Source organism: Haliotis cracherodii, unplaced genomic scaffold, assembly GCF_022045235.1.
Source record: "Haliotis cracherodii isolate W230 unplaced genomic scaffold, xgHalCrac1.p SCAF_7, whole genome shotgun sequence".
In the NCBI taxonomy this organism is placed as follows: Eukaryota; Metazoa; Mollusca; class Gastropoda; order Lepetellida; family Haliotidae; genus Haliotis; species Haliotis cracherodii.
The window spans coordinates 42851368-42876243 of NW_027266330.1; the positions used below are offsets into that span (position 1 = coordinate 42851368).

Genomic DNA, 24876 nt, shown 5'->3' on the forward strand with positions numbered 1-24876 from the left:
TGTTTCTTTGTATATGTTGGTAAAGGATGATAATTGCTATGTATTGCTCTATATCTGTTTTGTATGTGCAAAATAGTATCAGCAAGTTACAAAAAACTGATATAGTGGCGGGTAACATTACTTGAATGTTTAATTAGTACTCCACACTGTTAGCGGGAGTACATACTGTCCTTGCAATGATATTGACGGGTGGGCGGTTGAGGCATCTGGTACTTTTCCTGGCGCGGTGCTTGGTATGTGAGTAGACTTTATGGTCAAATGCACAGAGAGGATTAGCTGTCGGGGGCGATTGCATTGGCGGTAACTTCTGTATTGAAAGTGTTTGAGCTTGGATTCGTTTTACGGAGAGGCCGCAATGTGTTTTGTAACATGCTCTCGTGCACATATGCCAACAGAGTGGATTGCACAGAGGATGAAAACTATTTTATCACTACTTAAAAGTGTTGAATTTGGTTTGTTCTCAGCTGTCGGTTTCATTGTAGATATACACTGTTATAATGTGAAATCTCGGCGGAAACGCGGAAAATCGCGTTTTGTAAAACGGTAGTCCTTGCAAAAATCATCTACAAAATATTATCAAAGATTATTTTTTAAAAATACTACGAAAATATTGTGTTGCCGGACTACAATGGCGGATTATCCTGTTTTCGTTCAGAGCGTTCAGCATCAAACATGCCGTTATTATTATTCATAATTCATATTCATAACACAATCGTCGGATCTTACGTTTCCAGACATCATACGTTTTCTATCATGGATACTTGCACTATAACGGGGAATGTGGCGTCACACATAAAAACTGTTAATACTCCGATGATGACTATGTTTATGTTGAAGTTGTCTTTTATAAGTGAATGAGATGTTGAGCTGGCTTGGTCTAATTGGTATTCACTCCCTGGAACAAAAATATTGTTTACTAGCATTGTATTACATGTATGAGCAACCGGATGCGTAAATAACGTGTGTAATATATTCCCGTATTATATTTTATAATACTTGTTCTTTTAATATTGTTATCAATGAGAGAACGAAGATTACCTTGTAAAAGCACAACAGCATGCATATGTTCTAGCAAAAGGAAACTTGATATATATTCATTTGGCTTAATTTCTACTTTGGAAAACTTGGTTGGGTGCAAACCATAGGTACATCAATAATAATAATAATAATAATAATAATAATAATAATAATAATACATCATGATGGCAGTTTCAATGTAAAGATTAATTATTTCTAAAGATATGGAAAATAAATCTTGATAACTGCTTTAATCTTTGATCTTTGGGAAAATAATAATGGAATTGGTTGAGTGACTAACGTATTCTACATTAAAAGTGACAGGAACGTGATTTACATAATTAAAATATAGAAGAATATACAAATTATAAGAGAGGGTTTGTGATTTATTTTTTGGATGAAGTCAATATTTAACTTGCGCTTTCCGACATTATGCGTATTTCGCACACGGTTAAGAAAAAAAATGCAATTAACTTATTTATAAGAAGTACGAATGCATCAATCCTACATCACAGGACCATGTACATAATTTGTTGAATGTTATTTCGTGAATACACAAATTGCATAACACATTCCCTGAGGACAAACCCAAATTGCCCGTCCCTTTGTGACAGGTGTTAATTAGAGAATGTATTGCCACCACATGTCCTGGCACTTTTATGACATGTAATGAACCTAGTCAATCCCTGGGTCTGTAACAACAACATGGGTCTAATAAAATCAAAGTAACATAAATGTTACGTAATTCGAATTTAAAAAAAGACTGAAAAAATGTAACATGAATATAATTGCCCTTTTGAGGGTAATATAATTTTGGGAAAATATACGTTTTCTTGTATTTATGGACGACTTCACACAAGCTGAAAAATTAAACATATGTTTATATAGCTATATTTACATACATGGCACTAACATGTAATAATAAAATTGATCATGTTTGTTAATTTGTACATTTCGTTGTTATTGGTATCCTGAGTATGTTGTAATAATGTGTTCTGATCTTATTTGACGTAGATTACATGAACTAGAAGAGTGACTTTCTTTCATCAGCGTGAAAGGATTACCCACACATGTTAAGACATTCAGACAGTATGGCAGTCTGTATTCATTTCTTATATCCCAAAAGTACCCACCAAGCTTCCTTTTATTAACATTGGGATGAGGGGAGATATACATATTGTATTAAATAATACATCAATACATCAAAACAGAACAAAAAAGATAGGTCAACAGTGCGGTTGATGGAAAGGGGTTTCCTAAGAAAAGCTATTGAACTGTTTAATACTTAATACGTGTCTCAAAGTATGTATTAATTCTTACTACTAGTTACATGGCCGAGTTCAAAATAGCTAAATTAGGCACTGTTCAAATTGTTTCCAATTAGAAACTCACTTAACCTTTAGAATAGAATCGTTTCTTAATATATTGTAGTTGGGGCATGTGAAAAAATTAATGCAGTGTACCATTGTGACAGCCACAAGAGCATGCATGATGTGTTATCTGAGATGTGTTTTTTAAGCCGATGGAAGTTTAAAGTGACAAAATCTGGTATCATGGCTTAACTGAATATAACATTCTCCAAGTTTAATAATCCTCTTTTTCCGGTGACTATTCCAATTATTAATGGTATCAGGTAGGAATGACTTGGCATAGCATTCTGTTCTACAACGTATAGCTTGTGAATTGGTTAGATTTCTTTATATGTAATCACTAACAGCAAAGATGTTTTCCATCTTGTAAAAAGGTGTAATGGCTACGTTGGTCTCATTTGGCTGGTGACCAAATCATCAGACAGACCAATCAAGTGTGACCAGTGTATTCGCCTGGTCTAAACTACTAATTACTGTGCTGCTCTCGACTGTGGGCAGAGTAAGCTATTCAAACTCGTTAAGTGATACAGATTAACCAGATTCCTCTACGCTGGGCAAACACTGGTCTATGTAGAATCATATCGTTATCTGGGACTACGGGTTGACGAGCATCTAGATATGTGAAACTGTGAAAGAGTTGTACAATTCTGCCAGCCATGCTTTGTCTTATTCTGTTGGGTGTATGTCTTAGGATGTTTTTATAAAACTGTATGAAAGTCTTGTGAAGCCGGTAATGTTCTGTGGCTCTGGTATATGAGGATAAAACGTTAATCTAATCCAAAATAGAGCCTGTAAATTATTTCTTGATGTTAGTAACGGTACCTCCAGTATAGCCACTAATGGAGACATGGGTCTCTCCTCCCCATTTGTTACATTACAAGCTAATGTTTTTAGACTATCCCAAGATTTAATAACAGTACTTGTAACGCTTTGATGAAGAAAATGGTTACTATGTAAAAGTTCATGGAGTTCTAAGTTGTTAAAATTGCCTGTAAACTTAATATTTATGATGTTTTTAACTGCTCGAATGTCCCGAAAGAAGAAAATTGCCCATATTAAGAACGTTCTCATAAACAAAGATGAACTGAGCTGGAGAACAGAACTTTGGAACAATAAACATAATGTTAAGGGCAATACATTAAGAACTTTCATGATCGTAACGTTGTTGCTCCTTATGTTTTAAATACAGGGATCACCGTCGCATTTTAGCTGGTTTTAGATCTGGATCGAAACAGGACGATTTACAACCCCCCAACCCTTTTAGAAAATAGAATCTGCCCACACTGTTTTAAATTTGTTCATAAAGGTTTGTCGAAAATGAATTTCACTTTATTCAATGTTATGTCCTTTATGATCTTAGAAGTATTTTACTTAGATAATGGTCATCTCTTTTGTAACACGTGACGCGTTCATAAAATAACTTCCTCTGTAAGGTTCACACCCAATTGTCCGACATCCCATTTGGCAGGTGACCGAATCATCAGACAGACCAATCAAGTGTGACCAGTGTATTCGCCTGGTCTAAACTACTAATTACTGTGCTGCTCTCGACTGTGGGCAGAGTAAGCTATTCAAACTCGTTAAGTGATACAGATTAACCAGATTATGATTGTGTAAGTGGCGTTTGATCTGTGTCGGGTTGTGGGTGTGTTGTTAGCACAGAGAAGTTTGTTCAGTGATATAGAATATAGGAAATTAAGAAGATTAATAAAAACAATTCGTTGAGGTTGTTTTGCATCATTTTCATTAAATATATTGTTACACAGATTAAACTGCTCCATAACCTGAGTACAATCTCACCCACTATAAGTACAGTATTATATTACATTGGGGAATTCTCTAAGATCGCAATGACAAGGTACGCCTATATTTTGCAACCTGAATCAATTCCGTGGAGCGTCAAGACCATACTCGGTTTAAACAAGAATTGCAGTTAGATCCGCTTTGTCGTAGATAAGTAATAGCGAAGGCCAAACAAACAAAATTTCCCTACATTTCTGAGAGATAGCTACTCTAACATATGTACACAGAGCAGCTAAAGATAAAATATTCGAATATATATGTATATAATAATGGGATCATCACAAACATAAATTTTATGAATGCTAAAACTCGCAATAGATGTGTACCCTACTCACACACGAGTCCCACAGGAGACAGGTCAGCCAAAGTGGACCAGACAGAAGACGATCACACTTAAAGCAAAGCAAGAACAACAACTTTGAGGAATAGTGTCCTTTGCAATGATGTAATGACATACATCAAAATGTGTGATAGCACTCGTTTTAGTTTATGTTGTATATATAGTGTCTTTCTGATAATGAAAAAAATATAATTTCTTATGATAACTTTTCTGCCCACTGTATGAGTGGTATGTTCCACATTAAAGTTAATAAGAAATAAATATATCCCGTAAACATATTTTACTTCTGTTGTATGATTTGATTAAAAGTGCATAACGTATCCTGTTAATTCTCAAAATGTCTGCTTTCTGGCCACTTGGTCTGTTCCACTTTAATGAAAGGTAAACAGGTAACTATTTCTTAACTAACCATCCTTGACAAATTCTGACTAAAGGTGTCGTACGCATTTTATATTGATCAAACTGTTATTAAGATCTGTACAAATCTTCTATTTCTTATGTAAAACATAACGAAATACAAATTATTTCATAACATCATATAGTTGTCATAATGAAAATAGTATTAAAGCATTGTTGTCACATGCAATAATAATACTGTTCGGTATCATTAGTAAACTTTGCAACCACATATTATGTGAAACCTACTATAAGAGGTGAAGAAATTCAATGAAGCAGTGGTAAAATCTAACCATATATACAAAATTGTATAGTTTTGGAAATACCAACTATACAAAATTGTATATTTTGGAAATTCCAAATATACAAAATTGTATATTTTGTATATATGGGTATTTTTTCTTGTGATGGATACAAGAAGCTACCGCAACAGGGTTTGTCTAAACGCTTACCCATAACATACAATGTTCTGAAGAAGATCGTGTGTACACTACGAAAAGGGTTGCTCGGACCTCTCAATGATCTGGTAATGGAGGTCATGTGCACCACTGCCTTCTTTGGTTTTCTAAGATATGCGAGTTCACATGTTCTCGTGACTTTGATGCTAGTACAAATTTAAGCCTATCTGATGTCACCATAGACCAAAATACAGGAAAGTGTACTCTCGTGCTCAAAACTTCAAAGACAGACACATTTAGACTGGGCGTGGTCATTCCCTTGTTTGCCAACCACTCTACCATTTGCCCTTTTGCCAATTTGAACCGCTTAAAACAAGTAAGACTATCACATGGTGCCAGGGACAGTGATCCTCTGTTTGTTGACCAGTACCATGTTCCTGCAATGGCTTAATATGACCATGAAACATGCACACCTTGACACAGCTAAATACTCTGGACACTCTTTTCGCATAGGGGCAGCGACTTCCGGAAGATCACCTTATAAAGACACTGGGCAAGATGGCAGTCAGACTGTTTTACATGCTATATTCGGACCCCAGAGGATGTTATTAAGAATGCTTAGTTGTCTTTAATTACTTGTCCATAAATACCTAGTTATGGGGACATAGCCGACCAGATACGTTGTATCGGTTGTTTTAGTCTATTCCTTTGTACAATGTTGATGTATCTTGTGATCCCTCTGTATATTGTTGCACACCATGTACCTTCCTTAGCACACCTAGCACAACTTGGGGGCACTCACTCTTGTAAGGGGGTACCCATCAAATCACTTGCTTTGGGCTATTTCCACTCATCTTAGAGTGTCCTTTTCTCCCCCAAGTCTACACCAGAGCTCAGGTCGCAGCCCCAGTCCACAGACGACCGTCCGAGCCGCTGCAGCAGCCCCAGGACCCTCACCTAGCTCTCGGTCATTCCCTCTCCTTGTAATAAGCATCCCCGGTCTGCAGACCACTGTCCGAGCCTCGTAGCGGCTCCAGGACAGCACCTAGCTCTCGGTCAGCCCTCGTCTGTGATAAGAATCAGTCAGCTCCCAAGTTCGTGCCAAAACCATTATGATGTACCATATTCGACCCATTAAGCGCCCAGGGCCCTTAAAAAAAGACAGAAGGGGTGGGCGCTTATTGGGACCAATTCAGAGTCAAATTGGCGTAAATTCAACAGTAAGCCTTACCGTATTTTCTTGAGAATATTGCGCACTTTTTAAAAAAAAAACACAGATGTGTAGAAGGGGGTGCGCATTATACACGAATTAATGAGTTTTGATGTTTTTTCACCCATGGAAAGACATTACTGTGAGCACATAACACCGGAAATACCATGTCAACAAATCCATACTGAAGTTCGCAAATTATTCATGTCAGAGCTCCAGATAAGCTTTTGGTGTTGTGGGTATTTTACCCATGCATTTTAAAGACTGAGAACGGTGGAATTTGCTTCAAGTTGTTGCTAATAGTTTATCAAAATGTAAGTGACAGGCGGACATGAGATTTGGAATCTACTGATAAGGGCGAGGGGACTATGATGGCTGGAATGACCTCTTTGTTTATACACAGTGGGAGCTTGCTTCTTCTACCTGTCTCCCAATCTCAAGCATCTCCCCACTGTTAGTCCTGCACCATGACTGTGGAATATATTTATTTTATGAAAAAAATAATAATCTAGAAATGCATACAAAAGCAAGTTAGCCAGCTCCAGCTAGCTCTATTCCACAGCATAGGGACTTTTTATTTTATTTTTAGAGTAAAGAAGGATATTGTGTCATATAAGATTTCAGAGACTAAAAGGGGGCACGGGTGGCCCAGTCGTCTAAGGCGCCGTGATTCGCTGTGTAGAGTTGCGTCCCTTGGGCACGCCAGAAACCTATGATTGTGGGTTCGAATCCCGGTTCGCCCCGATTATGTTTCTAGGTTTGTCAGCACCATACCCGTGCTCGTGGGTTTCACCGAAGTGATAAACGTCTGAGACCTGCATCACTTCGGGCTTTCCTCCCACATTAAGCTGACACGCCGTGATATAACTGGAATAATGTTAAAAGCGGCGTTAAACCCAACTCACTCACTCACTCACTCAGAGACTAAATGTTAGTCTACCCCACTGTCTGCTGTTAGCCTTGCTCCTTGTATTGAATGATAAGTCCATGGGTGTAAAGTTGTTCTATCTTTATAATAGGCAAGTCTAGATAATCGGTCAGTATGAGGATGCAAGCTTTTATAGGACAACTTATTATTATTTATATAATCTAGGAAATATTACTTACAAGATTGATTGTTGCCTTAGAGACTTGTGAAAGTCTATTTCTCTTGTCTACTTGCCACTTTGGTAGTGTCAAAAGGACAGAAAATTCAATGATATAAATGATTTCATTGGATCTATCAAGAAGGACAATTATATTTTGTATTTTTATTATTATTATTGTATCAGCAGATAATAACCAAATAAACGTGTGAAGACTTTGCCTAGTTGACCTGATTAGACATCCTGAACATTTGTGTTTTGACTGTGGAACATCTGGTACATATCAGAGTATCAGCATGGTCATTTGTTGGACAGTTAACATGGTAAGAGACCTTATCAGATGAAAGTCCTGACAGGGGCAGTGTGCCTGCCAGTTGGTTTCCCAGGGAAACTAATTCCACCGTTCACGGTCTTTAAAAAATCATTGGGTATCATTAATTCTATCTGCGTATTCAAATTTCTGTTACCCACTAGTTTTTACACATGTGGGTGTTTAAGTTAAATATTTAAAAACACTATTCATCTAGTCCCTGCAAACTGGTGTCGTGTGGGTTCGAGAGCTTTTTAGGACTCAAAAATACCACGATACTTCCACAAGAAAGTGTGATGGCAAATGATCATGATCTGACTGTCATCGTGGAGTTTGGCAAGGTTGACGGAATGCCAACTTACAATTTCAAAATAAGTTGCTCATTTGCTAATCGAATACGCAGGGTTACTTCACAATATTTTGATGATACTCACAAGTTTTATTTTTGTAGCTTATCTGTAATGTTCGTTGCGTATTTGATACGCTTGGATTATATTTTACTGCGTATTTCTGCATTTCTGATGCGTATTTCACGCAGGTATGCAGCTTATCTGGAGCTCTGCATGTAATTACACTGTCTGGCTATAAAAAAGTGTTCTTTGTATATCTTGACTTTTGTTTGTAATATATTTCATTAATTTTATTCAAAATTCCTTTTAATATTGTTTTAATTAATTTTGGTCAGATTACCGCTATCCGCTAGCTCCCTAAAGATTAATGGTTCATAGATATTGGATGTCAGAATAGCAACATAACTTGATGGGAAAGACTAAGACAATAGAAATCTCCAGTTATACCTATTATTTGGCATGAAACTAAAGAAAATACACAGAGTTCATAAGTTTGATCAAAGACCTTGGATGGAGCCCTATATAAAACGGAACACAGATTTTATAAAGATGGCTTTTAGCGATTTCGAAAAGAACCTATATAAGCTAATGAATAACTCATTATTTGGTAAAACTATGGAGAATCTAAGGAATCTGGTTGATGTTAAATTGGTCAGATATAATGAGGAAGAAAGACTCAGGAAACTTATATAGCTAGTCCAGCTCTTAACAGAAGTAAGATATTTGATAATGACTTGGCGGCATTACATATGCAGAAGAGAGGTGTTATATACCGATACAGATTCTTTGTTAATGGAAATACAAACCGAGGAAGTGTACAAAGATATGGCAGAAAAAAAAGAGATGTACGATACGAGCTATTACCCAAATCCATTGTACAGTGCAGTAAATATAAACGTATTAGGCAAGATGAAGGATGAATGTGCTGGATCTCGGAGTATGTTGGATTAAGACATAAGATGTATTCTATAAAGAAGTCTGAAAATGAGGAGATCAGAAAAGCGAAAGGCATTAAAAAGAATGTGGTAAAAAAGTATATATCAAACATGAACAGTATAAAGAAGCAGTATTCAATGGTAGAACATTCAAACATAAGATGAATTTTTGAGAAGTGACAATCACAGGATATATGGATTAAGAATGAACAAGACATCATTATCCCCCTCAGATACAAAGAGATGGATTGATAAGGATGTTGTAACTACGTATGATTATGGTTACTTAGGGAGGTAAAACTGTATCGCTGGGAACTATGAGCAACTCTTCTCGTACAAATCCCCTGCCCGGTCAATCTTTAAGGTAATATAGAAAAGTCTTGCCTTTTTTCATAACCAATCGACTAATGTTATATATCTTAAGAGACCAAACTGGATCAGTTACACAATGTTGACCTCCTTCAAGTTCACCAAGCTGGTGTAAATATCTTTACAGATTTTGTTCTTTGCCTCTCCATGGTGCTGAAAATTCGGAAGTCACAGATATCATATTAATAGCATCGGATGGTTTCTTCCTAATTAATCTTGTTACTTCATTATTTAGGGCTGATAAACAGCTGATAATCGTACACTCATTCCATTGATCTTAATCGATCAAATTTCATTTCAATCCCATACTGATATCCAAACAAATGTTCTGCAGATGTCCAGTTAAATCTTTCAACAACAGCTTGACTACGGTGGGCCTTTTTTTCGCCACGCCCGATTGCAACATTGTGCTTTGTTTAGTTACTGATCCCATAAACTCGCGACCAGGATCTAATTGAAACAACTTAGGCCATTTTAATGGTCAACGTTTATATATGTGGCCAAGTGCATTAGCTGCTTAAGTTGAATCTTTCGAGGTTAGTGGTTCAGCCTCCTTGTAGCAACAAGCTACATCTACATTAAAGCGTATTTATATGTTCTGTGTCTTACCTCATCATGCGGAAGAAACGAGATCAGCCTGATGAACTTCATTAGTTTTGAAAATATCAAACTTTCTCCTCAGTATATAACGCAGGGCTAGTAAGTATATTTTCCATATTGCTTGTATTTTTAACCAATCCTAGGCAACATCTTAAGATACCTTAGCTGCTGCAGATAGTTTTTGTATTGCCCCTATACCTTTCCAGTATCCTCGTGGGCTATAGTAAATTTTATCCATTATTAATTAATATTGATGTTTCTTTAATACAATTATTTAGACAAATGTTCACATAAGTGTATAACAATGGAAAACTTCATGCCAACAAAAGAAGAACTTAAAAAAGCTATCAAAGCATTTATGCTCAGGGACAAAATTATGAAATGGAGAGAGTTACCACAAGTTTATATTTTAACAAGAATGTCAAGCTATCAAAATATGGTTATCAATTGTTTCTTTCCGATTGTAGTGATGAATATACAGTCTTGTCTCCTTGTAAAACGAATGAAGAACTTCGTAAAAATGTTGAATATCATTATGTTCAAAATAATGGTATGCATATGAGTAAAAATAATATGGATATTTTTATTACAATTTAGCTTAGTCGCATGACGAACGTTGGATCGCATTGCATAATTTGCATTTAAAAAAAGACCACCATAGAAGCATTGATAGGGTTCAGGAATGGCTCAGGTGGTGGTGAGCCAGAAACCCCATCATCTATACTACTAAAGTATATTTAACAAGGCTAAGATATCGGGTCCTAACCTCCTTATGATAAATATGAATACTTAATAAGTCTTAATCAACCGACCCAATCAGTGCAGTGCTGTGAATCATGCAGAGCTGAAATGCAGAAATGAACAGAGAAGAGAAATATTGAAGTGTTTAAAGCTAAAGATCTGGTCACATGCTACAGAAACAAAAGAATAGGCAATCACTGGCCAAACTCTGGCTGGACCATATCACTAAGGACCTTACATGACTACTTTCCCTGGAGGAGAGTAGAGAGTATTCAGGGTAGTTTAAGGAGCTACTACCATACTTAACAAAATTATTTACATACATTTAAAATATGTAATATTTACATTATGCTACATGTATTACCATCTTTGAGATGGTGAACTCCAGATTTTGAACCCTTGCCAGTGGACATGGGTGTGCGGTATTGATTTTGGACACATAGCTGGTCCAGGATTGACCTTTATTTTGTTTGAAAGTACATCTCACCTTGGAGCTTGTGATTTCAATGTATTCAGGTTGTGCATGGTAGTATATCAGCGGAAATATTATTCAGCTTTATTCCCATTTTCTTCTAGCTTGTTTACAACCACTATCAAACCATGGTTTACTCATTTGAGGGTTTGCAGAGGACTTAGGAATGCTGTTGTCTCAATAGCATTTAACTCATATGAAAAATAGTCGGTGCATAGGAATAATCAGTTGCCTTTATAAAGTTGGAATTTTTTTGTGGGATAGTAAATCAGGAAATTCAGGAGTAGTATTAGTCATTAAAATTTTCCATTTCTTTTCCAAATCAACATTTAGTAACTTTTTTATCCAGATTATTTTCAAAGCGTCAACATATGCAAAAATATCTATCATACCAAGTCCTCCGAGGGAAATAGGTTTACAAGCAACTGTTCTCTTTATTTTGTCTGGTTTATTATCCCATAAAAACTTGAAAAGAATAGTATTTATCTTTCTAAGGAATTCATCTGGGGGACTAAGGAAAAGGGTAAGGAAAAGGAAATTAAGTTTTGAAATGAGCATTGATTTGATAATTGCAATTTTGCCTAATGGGGTTATAATTCTTTTCATCCATCTCTTGATGGTTTGTTCAATTTCAAAGATTTTGCTTTCAAAGTTAAGTTTAATCATTTTATCTCGATTAGTAGAAAAAATTATGCCTGGAATTCTAAAGGTTTCAGGGTTCCATTCAAGGTTTAAGTCTTGTCTAAATTTGATATTACTATTCTTCTTGGAGCCTATCCAGATTATTTGAGTTTTATCAAAATTTATTCTTAATCCGGAGATATTTGCAAAGATATCAAGAGTGTCTATGGTAGCCTCGAAGGATCTCTTAGAACCGTCCAAAAGAAATTCTATATCATTTGCATATTGCGCAATTAAATAATCTTTAAAGCCCTGAATATCTTTATTTTTTTTCACAAGAATAGCGAGAGTTTCTGCACAAAGCAGAAAAATATAAGGAGATAATGGATCCCCCTGCCTACAGCCACGGCCGACTGGTATCCAAGGTGACATATTTCCATTTATAATTAGGCTAGACCTGATATCTTTATAGAGTATAGATATCCATTTAGAAATACTTTCGCCAAATCCAAAAAATGTCAGGGTTTTAAAGATGAAAGACCAGGAGACAGAGTCAAATGCTTTCTCAAAATCAACTAGAAGTAGCATACCTGGCATTTGTTTAGATTCTGTGTATAAGAGTAGATCATATATCAGGCGGATGTTGTCTCCGATATATCTTCCAGAAATGAAACCAGTTTGGTCTTCACTGATTATCTGAGCCAATACTTTTTTAAATCTATCTGCAATCACAGAAGATAAAAGTTTATATATGGAGTTTAACAGGGTAATTGGGCGCCAATTTTTTATGAGTTGTCTCGGTTTATCTTTTTGGGGGATACAGGTGATGATGCCTTGCTTCTGGGTGATTGACAAGTTTCCAGTTTCATAGCTATAGTTAATTGTTCTAAGTATGAAGTCGCCCAGATTAAGCCAAAACATTTTGAAAAATTCATATGAAAAACCATCTGACCCTGGACTTTTGTTATTCTTTGATCTTTTAAGAGCTGCTAGCAACTCATTCTTAGTAATACATCCTTCGATAAGATCAGATTCAGATGTTTTAAGTTTAGGAACATCATATTCTAGAAGTAAATCATCAAGGTCTATATCCTTAATTGTGTGATCTCTAGAAGTATACAGGTTTTGATAGAAATTGGTTGCTTCATGTATAATATCCTTGGTGTCATTTAGTACAGTTCCATCTTTTGTTTCTATTTCTTTCATATTTTTGCTGATATAGTTTCTACTTTCCAGATTACAGAAATATTTACTTATAGTTTCACCTTCATCTATCCATCTTGCCTTTGATCTCACTAATACACCATCTTTTTAGTTTCTAGATCATTAGCAGTATTTTCATCATAATTGTTTTCTAGTACATCAATTTCTGCTGTTAAGTCATTTTCTTTTTTGGTCATTTGTTTTTTTATAAATGAAGAATAGGCTATTGATTTGCCCCTAATTTTCATGAGGAGAGTTTCCATAAAAAGGTGATCATCGATCTGGAATTGCAGGTTATCATTAGGGACTTGGCCAATGGCATCCTGATTATAGACTGGTATAGCATATTCTTTCTTTACATCAGATATTACCTGTTTTATTTGTTCAACATACTTGTGATCTTGTAGCAAAGAATTGTTAAATTTCCAATAGGTTTTCCTTTTGGTGTTTCTTTCAATATTCATGGTAAAATTTATAAATGAATGGTCTGTTATGTACCCTGGATTTATCTTGACATTGGTAACATTACTACACAGATTTTCAGAAACAAGGAAAAAATCTAACCTGGCCTGTTTTATAGGATTTGAACGTCTCCATGTATATTGCCTTGAGTCTTGGTTATTATCTCGCCAAATGTCAATTAGGTTAAGTTCTCCTAACAGTTCCAAAAGCTGTTCTCTGGCCTTAGGGTTGTTACCCTGTAATATTTTTGTAATTGTTTGTATCTTTATCAGGGTCAAGCACCAGATTAAAGTCAACTTAAGTCAAGATCTGACTCTATGGGGGTACAAATACCTTATATGATCAAAATGCATCTTTATTTTTGTTAAATGACAGTGGGAAAAATTGCGAATGTGAATTATATTATACTTTGTTTTTTCTCGCTATCAGCTGACTGGAAGGATTCGCTCCTAGTGTTTATACACGCGATGTTCAGAGTGATCAGCGTTGTAAGGAGCTAACCATCGGATTTGTTTACTTCCGGTGTCCTCACAGTGACTCTTTATTTCCTTTTTCTTTTATGCCTTGGACTTGGCTTGTATCCATCTAGTGTTTAAAAAAAACGAAGGCAGTTTCCTACTGGTTGTGTGTAATTTGTCTCATTTTATATTCCAGGTGTGCTTGATGTACGAAAGGTATGAATGTATGTTGCTAGAAGCTTTAGATTTTTTTCACTCGATTTTAGAAAATGGCTAATAATTTACATTTTGGATCTTTAAACTGTAGAGGGCTTAGGGATATAAATAAGAGAAGGGACATATTCAACTTTCTGCATTCCAAAAAATGTACGTTATATTTTTGCAAGATACACATTTCACATTTGGGGAAGAAAAATATGTAAGATCCATGTGGGGCTATGATGTGATTCTTAACTGTCATTCTAGCCAAGCTAGAGGTGTAGCTCTGTTATTAGACTGTAATGTAGAGTATAAGATTCACCATGTATTTAAAGATGGCTCCGGCAACTTTTTATTGATTGACATAACTTTGAATGGTAATCGAATGTCGGTTGGAACTATTTATGGCCCAAACACCGACACACCTGATTTCTATAAGATGATATTGACAAAAGTTAAGGAATATGGAAATAGCAGTTACATATTAGGTGGACCATAAAGTTGGAAAATGGTCATCGTGGACTGCCCTTTCAACCCCAAGCAAAATATTTGCATTGTTATGTATCGATTCCCAAATTGAAACAATAAAATCTGTACGTAAAAGAACAACAAACAACCAACAAGTGGTAATCAATCAACAAATATTTCTGATTTTAATGAGATTGGGTCTTCTTCAACAATGCATCCCACGAGAGTCCAGGACTGGAATAGTACCATGCCGGATCCAAGCCATATTGTTTTAAACATGTCTTTCAAAATATCTCAAATATACTGAACAACAAAAGTTCCTGTGACATTGAATAAGATTTAATGCAAAGTTATGTTTTTTACCAAATCTGAATCAATTTCGGTTTGCAACAGATAAAAGACTCCTGTAAGTGTTCAATTGGTTTAATTTGCCATACTGTCTTCAGAAAATGCAAGATCTAATAAAAAAACATGAACATGCCAAAATGTCAATTTACAAATCAATAGGGTGTGTGTCCACCTCTGGTTGCGATGCAAGCAACACATCTTCGTCTCATGGAATAGACCAGGCGTTGCACAAAGTCCTATGGGATATCTGTCCATATCTGCAGGAGAATGTTTCGAAGTTCCTGGAGTGTCTGTGGAACAGGTGGTTGACGTCGAAGGCGCCGATCCATTTCATCCCACATGTGCTCGATTGGTGAGAGATCAGGGAATCCTGAACAAGTCGAGCAATATGAGGCTGGGCATTGTCATGTTGAAAGGTAATGCCTGGGCCATGACGACGCAAAAACAGTAGAACAACAGGGCTGATGATCTCATCGCGGTAGCGCTGTCCTTTGCGATTTCCCTCTACCACTATCAAACGGGTCCTCTGTCTTGTTGTAATCACACCCCATATCATAACGCTGCCGCCCCCGAACCGATCTTCCTCCATGACACAATGATTGACGTAACATTCACCTCGATGTCGGTACATTCGAATCCATCCATCGGCGTGGCTGAGGTGAAAACGAGACTCGTCAGTGAATAGAACTTGTCCCCACTGCATGGCCATCCAGCATAGACGCTGTCTGCACCAGTGTAGATGTGCTTGACGGTGGTTCCCTGTCAAAATGGGACGTCTGGCGGGTCTTCTGGCGACAATCCCTGCACATCTGAGGCGACAACGTACGGTTTGTGAAGATATTCGTCGAAGGCCAAGGATGCTTCTTGCAGTCACTGTTGGTGGCTGGAATCGATTTCATAGGTGTGTTGTTCGAATCCAGTTGTCTTGCCAATCCGAGGATGGTGTCTGACTGCTTTCGTCTGTTGCCAACATTGCCATAAACACCAAATGGTGTTTCTGTGGACGTTAATTGTCTTGCAATGTCACGTTGACTCGATCCTGCTTCAAGCATACCAATGGCTTGCAGACGCTCATTTTCGGACAGGGGTGGCATTTTGTAATGTTGAATAATTGCGTAATTTTGTTGTTTTTCTGAGTGGTTGTTGTCAACACAATGCTAAACAATGCATATGGAAGCCCGTTAACGCACATGTTTTTATACCCATTGTTGGGTAGTGAAATGCATGGGGCTTGCATAAAAGTCAACTTTTGCATGGAATGCATGCTTTTCTGTAGCAGTTGCGTTTTTATGACTAGATTCCATACATGTACTACAATATTGAAAACCAAACTTTACTTGTTTGAAAAATACACAAAAATATTGGTGTCACAGGAACTTTTGTTGTTGAGTATATAAAAGTTAACAAATCAATACATTTTACTGCACAGTGATTACAATGGCAGTACACAATAGAATGTAGTACAATATTCAATGGCAATATGTTATATGATGGCAGTGGTCGGTATCAAATACAAAAATGGACAGTGGTGATAGCAAAAGTCAGTGATAGTAATATATACAGTATATATTCATGGTGTGGCGACAGCAGTCAAGCTTCAGAGATGGGCCTTGGTTGGGATTCAGAGATGAGAAAAAAAAAGGTCCTAGAATGGTATCTTGAGAAGCATCAAACAAGATGTCTTCCGTTTTGGAAATGAATCCATTTTTGCGGACGGATTGTTTTCTCCCTGACATATATGAGGTCGACAGAACTGGGCAAGTTATGTTGGAGTTAGTACTAGATATGAATATTTTTCGCTTTTTAAGTTAAGCCTAGAAGCAGACAAATATTTATTACATTCAAACTTGTGTATATTTGCTAATGAATTTTGCTCATGTTCGAGCTTTATATTGATACCGGGAGACACCATAAAATTCCATTATCTAAGGGGGCATTGGCGGCCTAGTCGTCGAATGCGCCGCGATTAGCTGTGCAGAGTTTCGTCCCTTTGGAACATAAGATTGTGGGTACAAATCCCGGTTTGCCCTGATTATATTTCTAGGTTTGTCAGCACCATACCCATGCTCGTGGGTTCCACCGAAGTGGTAAACATCTGCGACCTGCATCACTTCGGGCTTTCCACCCACATTAAGCTGACACACCTTGATATAACTGGAATACTGTTAAATGCATCGCTAAACCCAACTCACTCACCCACTGCAATATCTGAAAGATAATGTACATACTGTAATCTAAACATTATCAAAGATCCGTATCATTTCACCCTTATATGTTCATCCTTAAGAGATATTCAAAAGCGGTACATACCAAATAAATATGTAATTAGCCCATCAGTCCAACAATTTAATCGCCTTATGGCAACCTAAAAAAATTAAAATCTGTTATCTCAAATATGCCTTCAAGATCAGAAATGTACAGAAATGTTACGTATGATTCCACTTATAAAAGCATCCTGTACTGTATTGTATCCACTTCACGTGTTGGACCCATGGCCTATCATACAATAAACATGTAATTTGATTTTGATTGTAACCATGTGAGTGCTTGCCCAGTGATTCCCAGCTGGGTTTCCAAGATGTCAAATTGGAACATTTGATCAACATGTCGAATTGCAGCTAATAGATCTAATAAGACACAAATTACTGTTCCATCACTGTTGATTGTTGTTTTGGTACCTGATCTCTGATTCTTGATGCTTGATTCTTGAATTGTCAATATGGAAGAGAGATGCGATAGTGGTCAGTTTTTTAGGTCTTTGGGGTCAAACAGACTATTCATAATGGGAAGAGTAATTATGGCTTCTTTTATCGAAGGAGGAACACAACTTTATGAAAGAGGTAGCTTGATCGTTTGTGAAGAAGGGAATGACCGAATGCTTACACTCCTTGAACATCCATGTTGTCATTGCATCTGATCCACAAGATTTACACGTTTAGCACTATGTTCAATAAACCGCTTTATTTCTGAATCATTGATCGATCCGAGAATCTTTATTGTAGCAGATTCTCGATACCCAAGATACCTATTTTTCTGTATTGATGTCTTTTGAGGGTTTCGAGTGTTTCCCCATGGGGATCCGGGTTAGAATGTGTCACCAGAAGCCCATTACTGGTTGTAAGAGGCAACCAAATAGGGCAACCTGTTTGCCATGGCTTACGCCCCTGTGTCAGTGATTCTTGTGGTTGAGGGCACTGGAGACAGAAACTTTTGGACCTTTTTCCCAACACGCCACTTTGACCCTAACTTCACTTAGACAGATGGTAGAATGGGCCAGATTCTATAAATTGGCTGGTCATGCTATACCCTGAGCATCGTCCACTTTGATTTTGAATATATATCTTCTTATATTCCACACAGTTATTCTTGAAAACATCAAATTTTGTGTATGTTATTAATCTGCCTAGAGTCGAATGGCAGAAGGCAGTGGTTCATGGGCCAATCTGGCATTATTGACCTCCGTTGACTTTTATTCTGTTTGACTGTCTTAGCTACCCATGTCTGTATTGCTCCAGTATAGCATGCCTGTAACCATGATGTTTATAGTCAGCTTCCAATGCAGCACCGTCCTTGTAGACACTCCATGTCAGTGGGGAGCAGGGTTGTGGTATAACCTTTTTTCATTATGGCTACCCCACAGATCACTGGTTCTCAACAAAAAAATATAAGAAGGCATATTAAGACAGATACTGCAATATCCTCTGATGATTCTATACAAAATATTGATTCTTGGCCACGATTTCTGGTGGTTGATGGTGAGCCTTTCAAACTCAACCCCTTTGTAGTTTCAAAATCATTTGAAGGTACTGTTAATTGTAAAATTAATGCGTCTCCAAAAGAATACGGCCGCTGGCCCCTAGCTAAAAATGCAACTCAATATGAATACAACACCCCCCTCCTCCCAAGCATCAGTGGATTTATATCTAAAAAAAATGTCCTCTGTCAGGTTTACAGGAGAATCCTCACCTTAATCCAACCTTACATTAATCCAATCACACACCAAATAGCACCGCTTATTAACGCTGAGTATAGTACTTCCGCTAAAACAATACATGCGCGCCAATCTCATTAAAATCAGATCTTAGTTTTCGCTTACCTCTAAACAAAGATTTGAGGACATCCCATTATGGGTCATGTCAGAACGACCTTTCATCTGACCAATCAGAGCATCGCTTAGCAGATCATGAAAGTGACAGTTGGAATGTGATTTTTTATCGTGCAACCTCGAAAAAAACCACACAGGGTATTCTGAACGACAGTTATGATCTTTATGTCAGTATTCACGCAATATTAGCAATACCAGAACGTTCTTTTGTTCAGTCTTTAATTTTTTAATCGAGTATATGTCAAAATATGTTTCTAAACGTAGTCGCCAGTTTAAAACTCATGCCGTAAAGCTCGATTAAGCTGCATTCTTATTGACTATTGACGACTTCTGTTAGTATCAGGATCAGGGTGTCTCACAAGGCAGTATTTTGTCTGTCACTTTGTTTAGCCTAAAAATTAACAGTTTACCAAAGATTTTAAACGATTCAGTTGATGGATCGTTGTTTGTGGATGATTTTAATGTTTCTTGCCTTGGTAAAAACCTGCATACAATAAAGAGGCAACTGCAATTGTGTATAAATATAATCCATAAATGGTCTCTTGAAAATGACTTTTTCCAAATCTAAAGCAAACTGTATTCATTTTTGTAGAAAATACAAACCTCATACAGACCCGGAATTGCTATTAGATGTCACCATTAAAGTTGTAAAGGAAGCCAAATTTTTAGGTTTAATATTCGATCACAATTTGACCTTTTCACCCCATATTAAATATTTAAAGAATAAATGTCTGAAGGCCCTAGATTTAGTAAAAGTTGTCTCTAATTACATGTGGGGAGGGGATCAGAAAACCCTCCTCCAACTATACAGAGCTCTTCTCCATTCTAAACTTGATTACAGCTTGGAGAAGCAATTTAAAATGATTAGATACCATTCATCACCAAGGCCTGAGGCTTTGCCTTGGTGCCTTCCGAAATTCGCCTATTCACAGTTTGTATGTGGAAGCTGATGAGCCATCCTTTAAACATTACTTTAACATTAAATTATCTATGCAGTATATCTCTAAATTATGTTCGACTAAATCCAGTCCACCATATGACTGTGTTTTTAATCCTCTTTACAAAAATCTCTACAATAAAATATCATCTCTTGTCCCACCACTTGGAATCAGATTACAATCTCATATTTCTGCTGCTCAAATCAATCTTGAAAACATAGCCCCCACTTGGCTTTTCTCTTCTCCACAATGGCTGTTTGTAAAGCCAGAGATGTACCTAACATTAACTTAACTAAAGAAATCTTTAACAAATCAACTAATTTATCAACAAGAATATGATTAATTTAGAAGCTTTCACAATACCTACAAATCTACATTTACAGATGGATCCAAGGACGGTGACACAGTTGCTAGCGCCACCATCATTGGATCCAGGACTTTAAAACATCGTGAATACCAGATAACTTCCATTATTACCGCGTAATCAAATGCCATATTAACAGCACTAGAATACATTAATACTCAATCAAAGCTTAAACAATTTATTATATATTCAGACTCTTTCCTGTCTTCAGGCAATCAAAAACCAATCTTGCAAACATCCACTTTTAATCAAAAGTATTGAGTTATATAATGATCTTGCTACTGGCTAATACAACATCAATTGTTGTTGGTTACCCAGTCATGTTGGCATCATTTGTAACAGTGTGGCTGATGCTGCAGGTAAAGCAGCACTCAACAAATCTGTGACACTACTTCTGATTCCATGCACTGATTACCAGCCCGTGATTGGATCCTACATCCAAGATCTACTTGGGCTGTCAGTCAAGATTGGAAGAGGTAATCATGCGATGATGTCGTATTGGCCGTTCAAGATATACACATGAATATTTATGAAAAGGTGAAGATCCTCTGTTCTGCATCCCTCGTGATGAAAGAATCACAGTCAAGCATGTCCTGCTTGATTGTACTGATTTTTCCATCACAACGGATCATTATTTCAAAGTTTCATCAATGAAGGATCTTTTTAACATTAAATTCTTGGATTTTTAAAAGAAATTGAATTGATTCATAAATTTTGATGTACATAGTTGTTTCTTATCAATTGGTAGTATATAATTATACCCCTGTTTACGAAGTAAATCTGGGGTATATAGCGTTCCATCTGTCCGTCCTTCCGTCCAAGCTTTTGTACGGCCCATAACTTTTTAACCATGCACCCTAGCTTCACCAAACTTGCTACACACATTTACCACAATGAGCACTTGTGACTTTTGCTAGTTTGAAGATTCTGAACTTTTTAATTTTTGCTGTTTCCATGGAAACATTAAGAAACTTAAACTTTTAGGGTGGATGTTTTGTACGGTCCATATCTTTTTAACTATGCATCCTAGCTTCATCAAGCTTGCTACACACATAAACCACAATGAGCACTTGTGCCTTTTGCTAGTTTGAAGATTCTGAACTTTTTAATTTTTGCTGTTTCCATGGAAACATTAAGAAACTTAAACTTTTAGGGTGGATGTTTTGTACGGTCCATATCTTTTTAACTATGCATCCTAGCTTCATCAAGCTTGCTACACACATTTACCACAATGAGTACTTGTGCCTTTTGCTAGTTTGAAGATACTGAATTTTTTTATTTTTGCCGTTTCCATGGAATCATGGTGAAACATAAATTTTGGGTAGAGTTTTTGTACGATCCATGTTTACAATATTATGTATCCTAGCTTCAGCAAACTTGCTACATTAACCACTATGATTGTTTTTTTTATCTTTTATAAGATTCTGAAAGTTTTCTCTTTTGCTCTTTTTCATTCAATGTATAATAAGTATGCATCATGCTTTGTAGTTAATTTCCAGTATCAAAGGATTCCAAGAATGTATGTTGTGCTAAGCATTGATTATCCCACACTAGATTGAAATATATTTGCAAAAAACATGTGTTCATTTCAAACATAATACATCCTCATGGGGTTTACAAAGGATAGGGCAGTTCCTCTGACTTAAAGCAACAGGTATATTTCATTAATTAACAAACTATTTACTATTTGTTGTTGACCAGCGGGAATAACGGGGGTATGTGAGCTTTGCTCACTTCTTTCTTGTTATTGACTGTGATTGTTTTTGTATGTACAACCTTTGAAAGTCACGAAATGGCTGAAATACTGGGGATGTGACTTTAAATTTAAACTCACTCAATTCAATTCAATTCGGTTTATTTCGTAAGTGTAGGCCATCGGCCCATAGTTACATTTGTATTACAATGGACGTGATGTACACAGCTGTTATTGTTGTGACAATAATGTACTACGAAGTGACATTGCTTGATAGATATAGATAGCTAGACGTTCAATTGATTTACAATCAGTTGTAAACATAATGATATTAAATTTTTGTATGGTCGGATATTCATAAAATGTTTGTGGTAAGTGATCCATGCGTAGCTTGTTATAACCGGAGCAAACTAACAAAAAATGATACTCGTCCTCCACATACCCAGCATTACAAACACAACATAGTCTTCTGTTACGTGGGATATCAGCATATCTCCCAGTTTCAACACACAGCTGATGCGAAAAACATCTAAACCGAGCTAGCGTCACTCTCAATTTACTGACAGTCACACAGCTAAGATACAACTCTGTACCAAACGATACCTTGAATAGAGAATACAAGAAAGATTTACTACCCTTTACCAGAAGACTATGCCAATCCTGTTCATAACTACATTTCAGACGCGACATAAATTCTGTCAAAAACGAATGAGGATGACTTATACACTGGTTTTCCCATACAGAGCCAAAACCCAAACGGAACAATAAAGATTTACATTTTGATACCCAATTAATTTTACCATTACTTTCTGCCTGAAGCATCATATAATAACATTTCTTTGGAAAGGGACAATCGGACATACTCAATAACCTTATCCAATAACCAATAACTCTTTTGTATGCATAAATATATAATGGATACCGCCCACATTCACCTCGAACCATTCACCAAACTCACTTGAATGTTGTTTGAGCATTCAATATGTCTAAACGGAGATATTTGATTGCTGTACATAATGGTTATGCTCACCTCACCTTTTTGGCTCATGTTGCCTGAATAAACTTGTACTAAGGTGGAGTCATTTTGTTGATAGCATTGTGCTATTTTCCTAACCTTGTCTCAGTTATGGAAAGAGCATCTAAATTGTTATCCCTTACTTAATCACATAGGTGATACTCAAAATACCATTCATACTTCAAATTGTTTGACATTATTCATTCTGTGTTCTAAAGGCACCACTACTATATCCATATAGAAAGGTTTTGCCAACAAGGTTCCAAATGGGTAAAATTACCCAGACGATGTAGATGTTTACCAAGTCTCTTGGTGAATATTTAAATATCATGTTTTGGGAACATCCATTGCATTTAGTGAGCCTTTGTGCATACATTAACCATCCCAAAACACACAAGCATTATTTGAATGTGCAAGACCACCGGAATGCTTTCACAGCGATCCAATTAGTCAAGACACTGGCCCTGACCATCAGATACTACGGATGTATTATGACCTAGAATAACCGAAACCCACAGAAGACTACAATGAGAGTTGATTGCCAACCATATATGACATGCTTCATTGTGTATCATATTTTCGCCTATCTTAGAACAAAACTCTTTAGTATGCACTTAACTCTGGATGGCTGGTCCATACTGAGTGTATAATCGTATGTTGATACTCACTCAAAGACTGGCAATGTGTACAACAGCTTCCCATCTTTGTTTCAGATTGGAATCAGTAGTGCAGAAGGTACGTGTAGTCAGCAAGGATCAGGATGTCAAAGCTGAATCAAGCTGCAACTACAGTGCAACTGCAGATAGAACGGTAAATTGTGATAGGGAGTGCATACCGAGTATACCCAAAGGTGGATCTGTTGACGAAAATCTAAACAAGAAAATTGTTGGTTTCAGACATGACCCTGAAGGAATTATTCACAAAGCGGATGCCTTTCGATTCCATGAATGTCATATACATGGGAATTGCAACCTCCACAGTGATACCACAAGGGAAAAAGCCAAAGTTTCAATGGATTCAATAATGTCAGAAGGCCATGGCATCATGGAAACCTGCGAGAGTGGATCAAGTGTTCGGACTAATGTCAGTGTGGTATCAGCATCAGATATCAGCATACAAGATGATCGACCTCAAAAGGATGGAGGGAAGGAAATTCACTGTTTAACACCCGTCTCTGAAGTTTAGCATTGACATGAGCAGAATGAGCTCTGTTGCAGCCCAAACAGCTGACACATATTGAATGTTTGTCTAACGACGGCAAAATAGATTTTTAATACAAACCTCATTTAATTAATTGATATATTATCTTTTAGCATATCATTTTATATCACTAAGCATTCACCTTTACACTACACCTAAGAAACAAAGGGGCACGGGTGGCCTAGTCGTCTAAGGCCCCGCGATTCGCTGTGCAGAGTTGCATCCCTTGGGCACGCCAGAAACCTATGATTGTGGTTTTGAATCACAGTTCGCCCCAGTAATGTTTCTAGGTTTGTCAGCACCATACCCGTGCTCGTGGGTTTCACCGAAGTGGGAAACGTCTGAGACCTGCATCACTTCAGGCTTTCCTCTCACATTAAGCTGACACACCGCAATATATATAACTG

At 36.9% G+C, this 24876-nt stretch overlaps 1 protein-coding gene across 1 annotated transcript in view; it reads left to right on the forward strand.

Moving 5' to 3' along the window:
• The window catches only part of LOC139448901 (retinal guanylyl cyclase 2-like), a 525408-nt gene extending 500954 nt beyond the window's left edge, over positions 1–24454 (forward strand). Inside the window, exon 18 of the mRNA XM_071230419.1 lies at positions 23983–24454. Within this exon, the coding sequence (XP_071086520.1) occupies positions 23983–24454 (472 nt within the window). The remainder of the gene's footprint in view (positions 1–23982) is intronic.
• Positions 24455–24876: the final 422 nt, after the last annotated feature.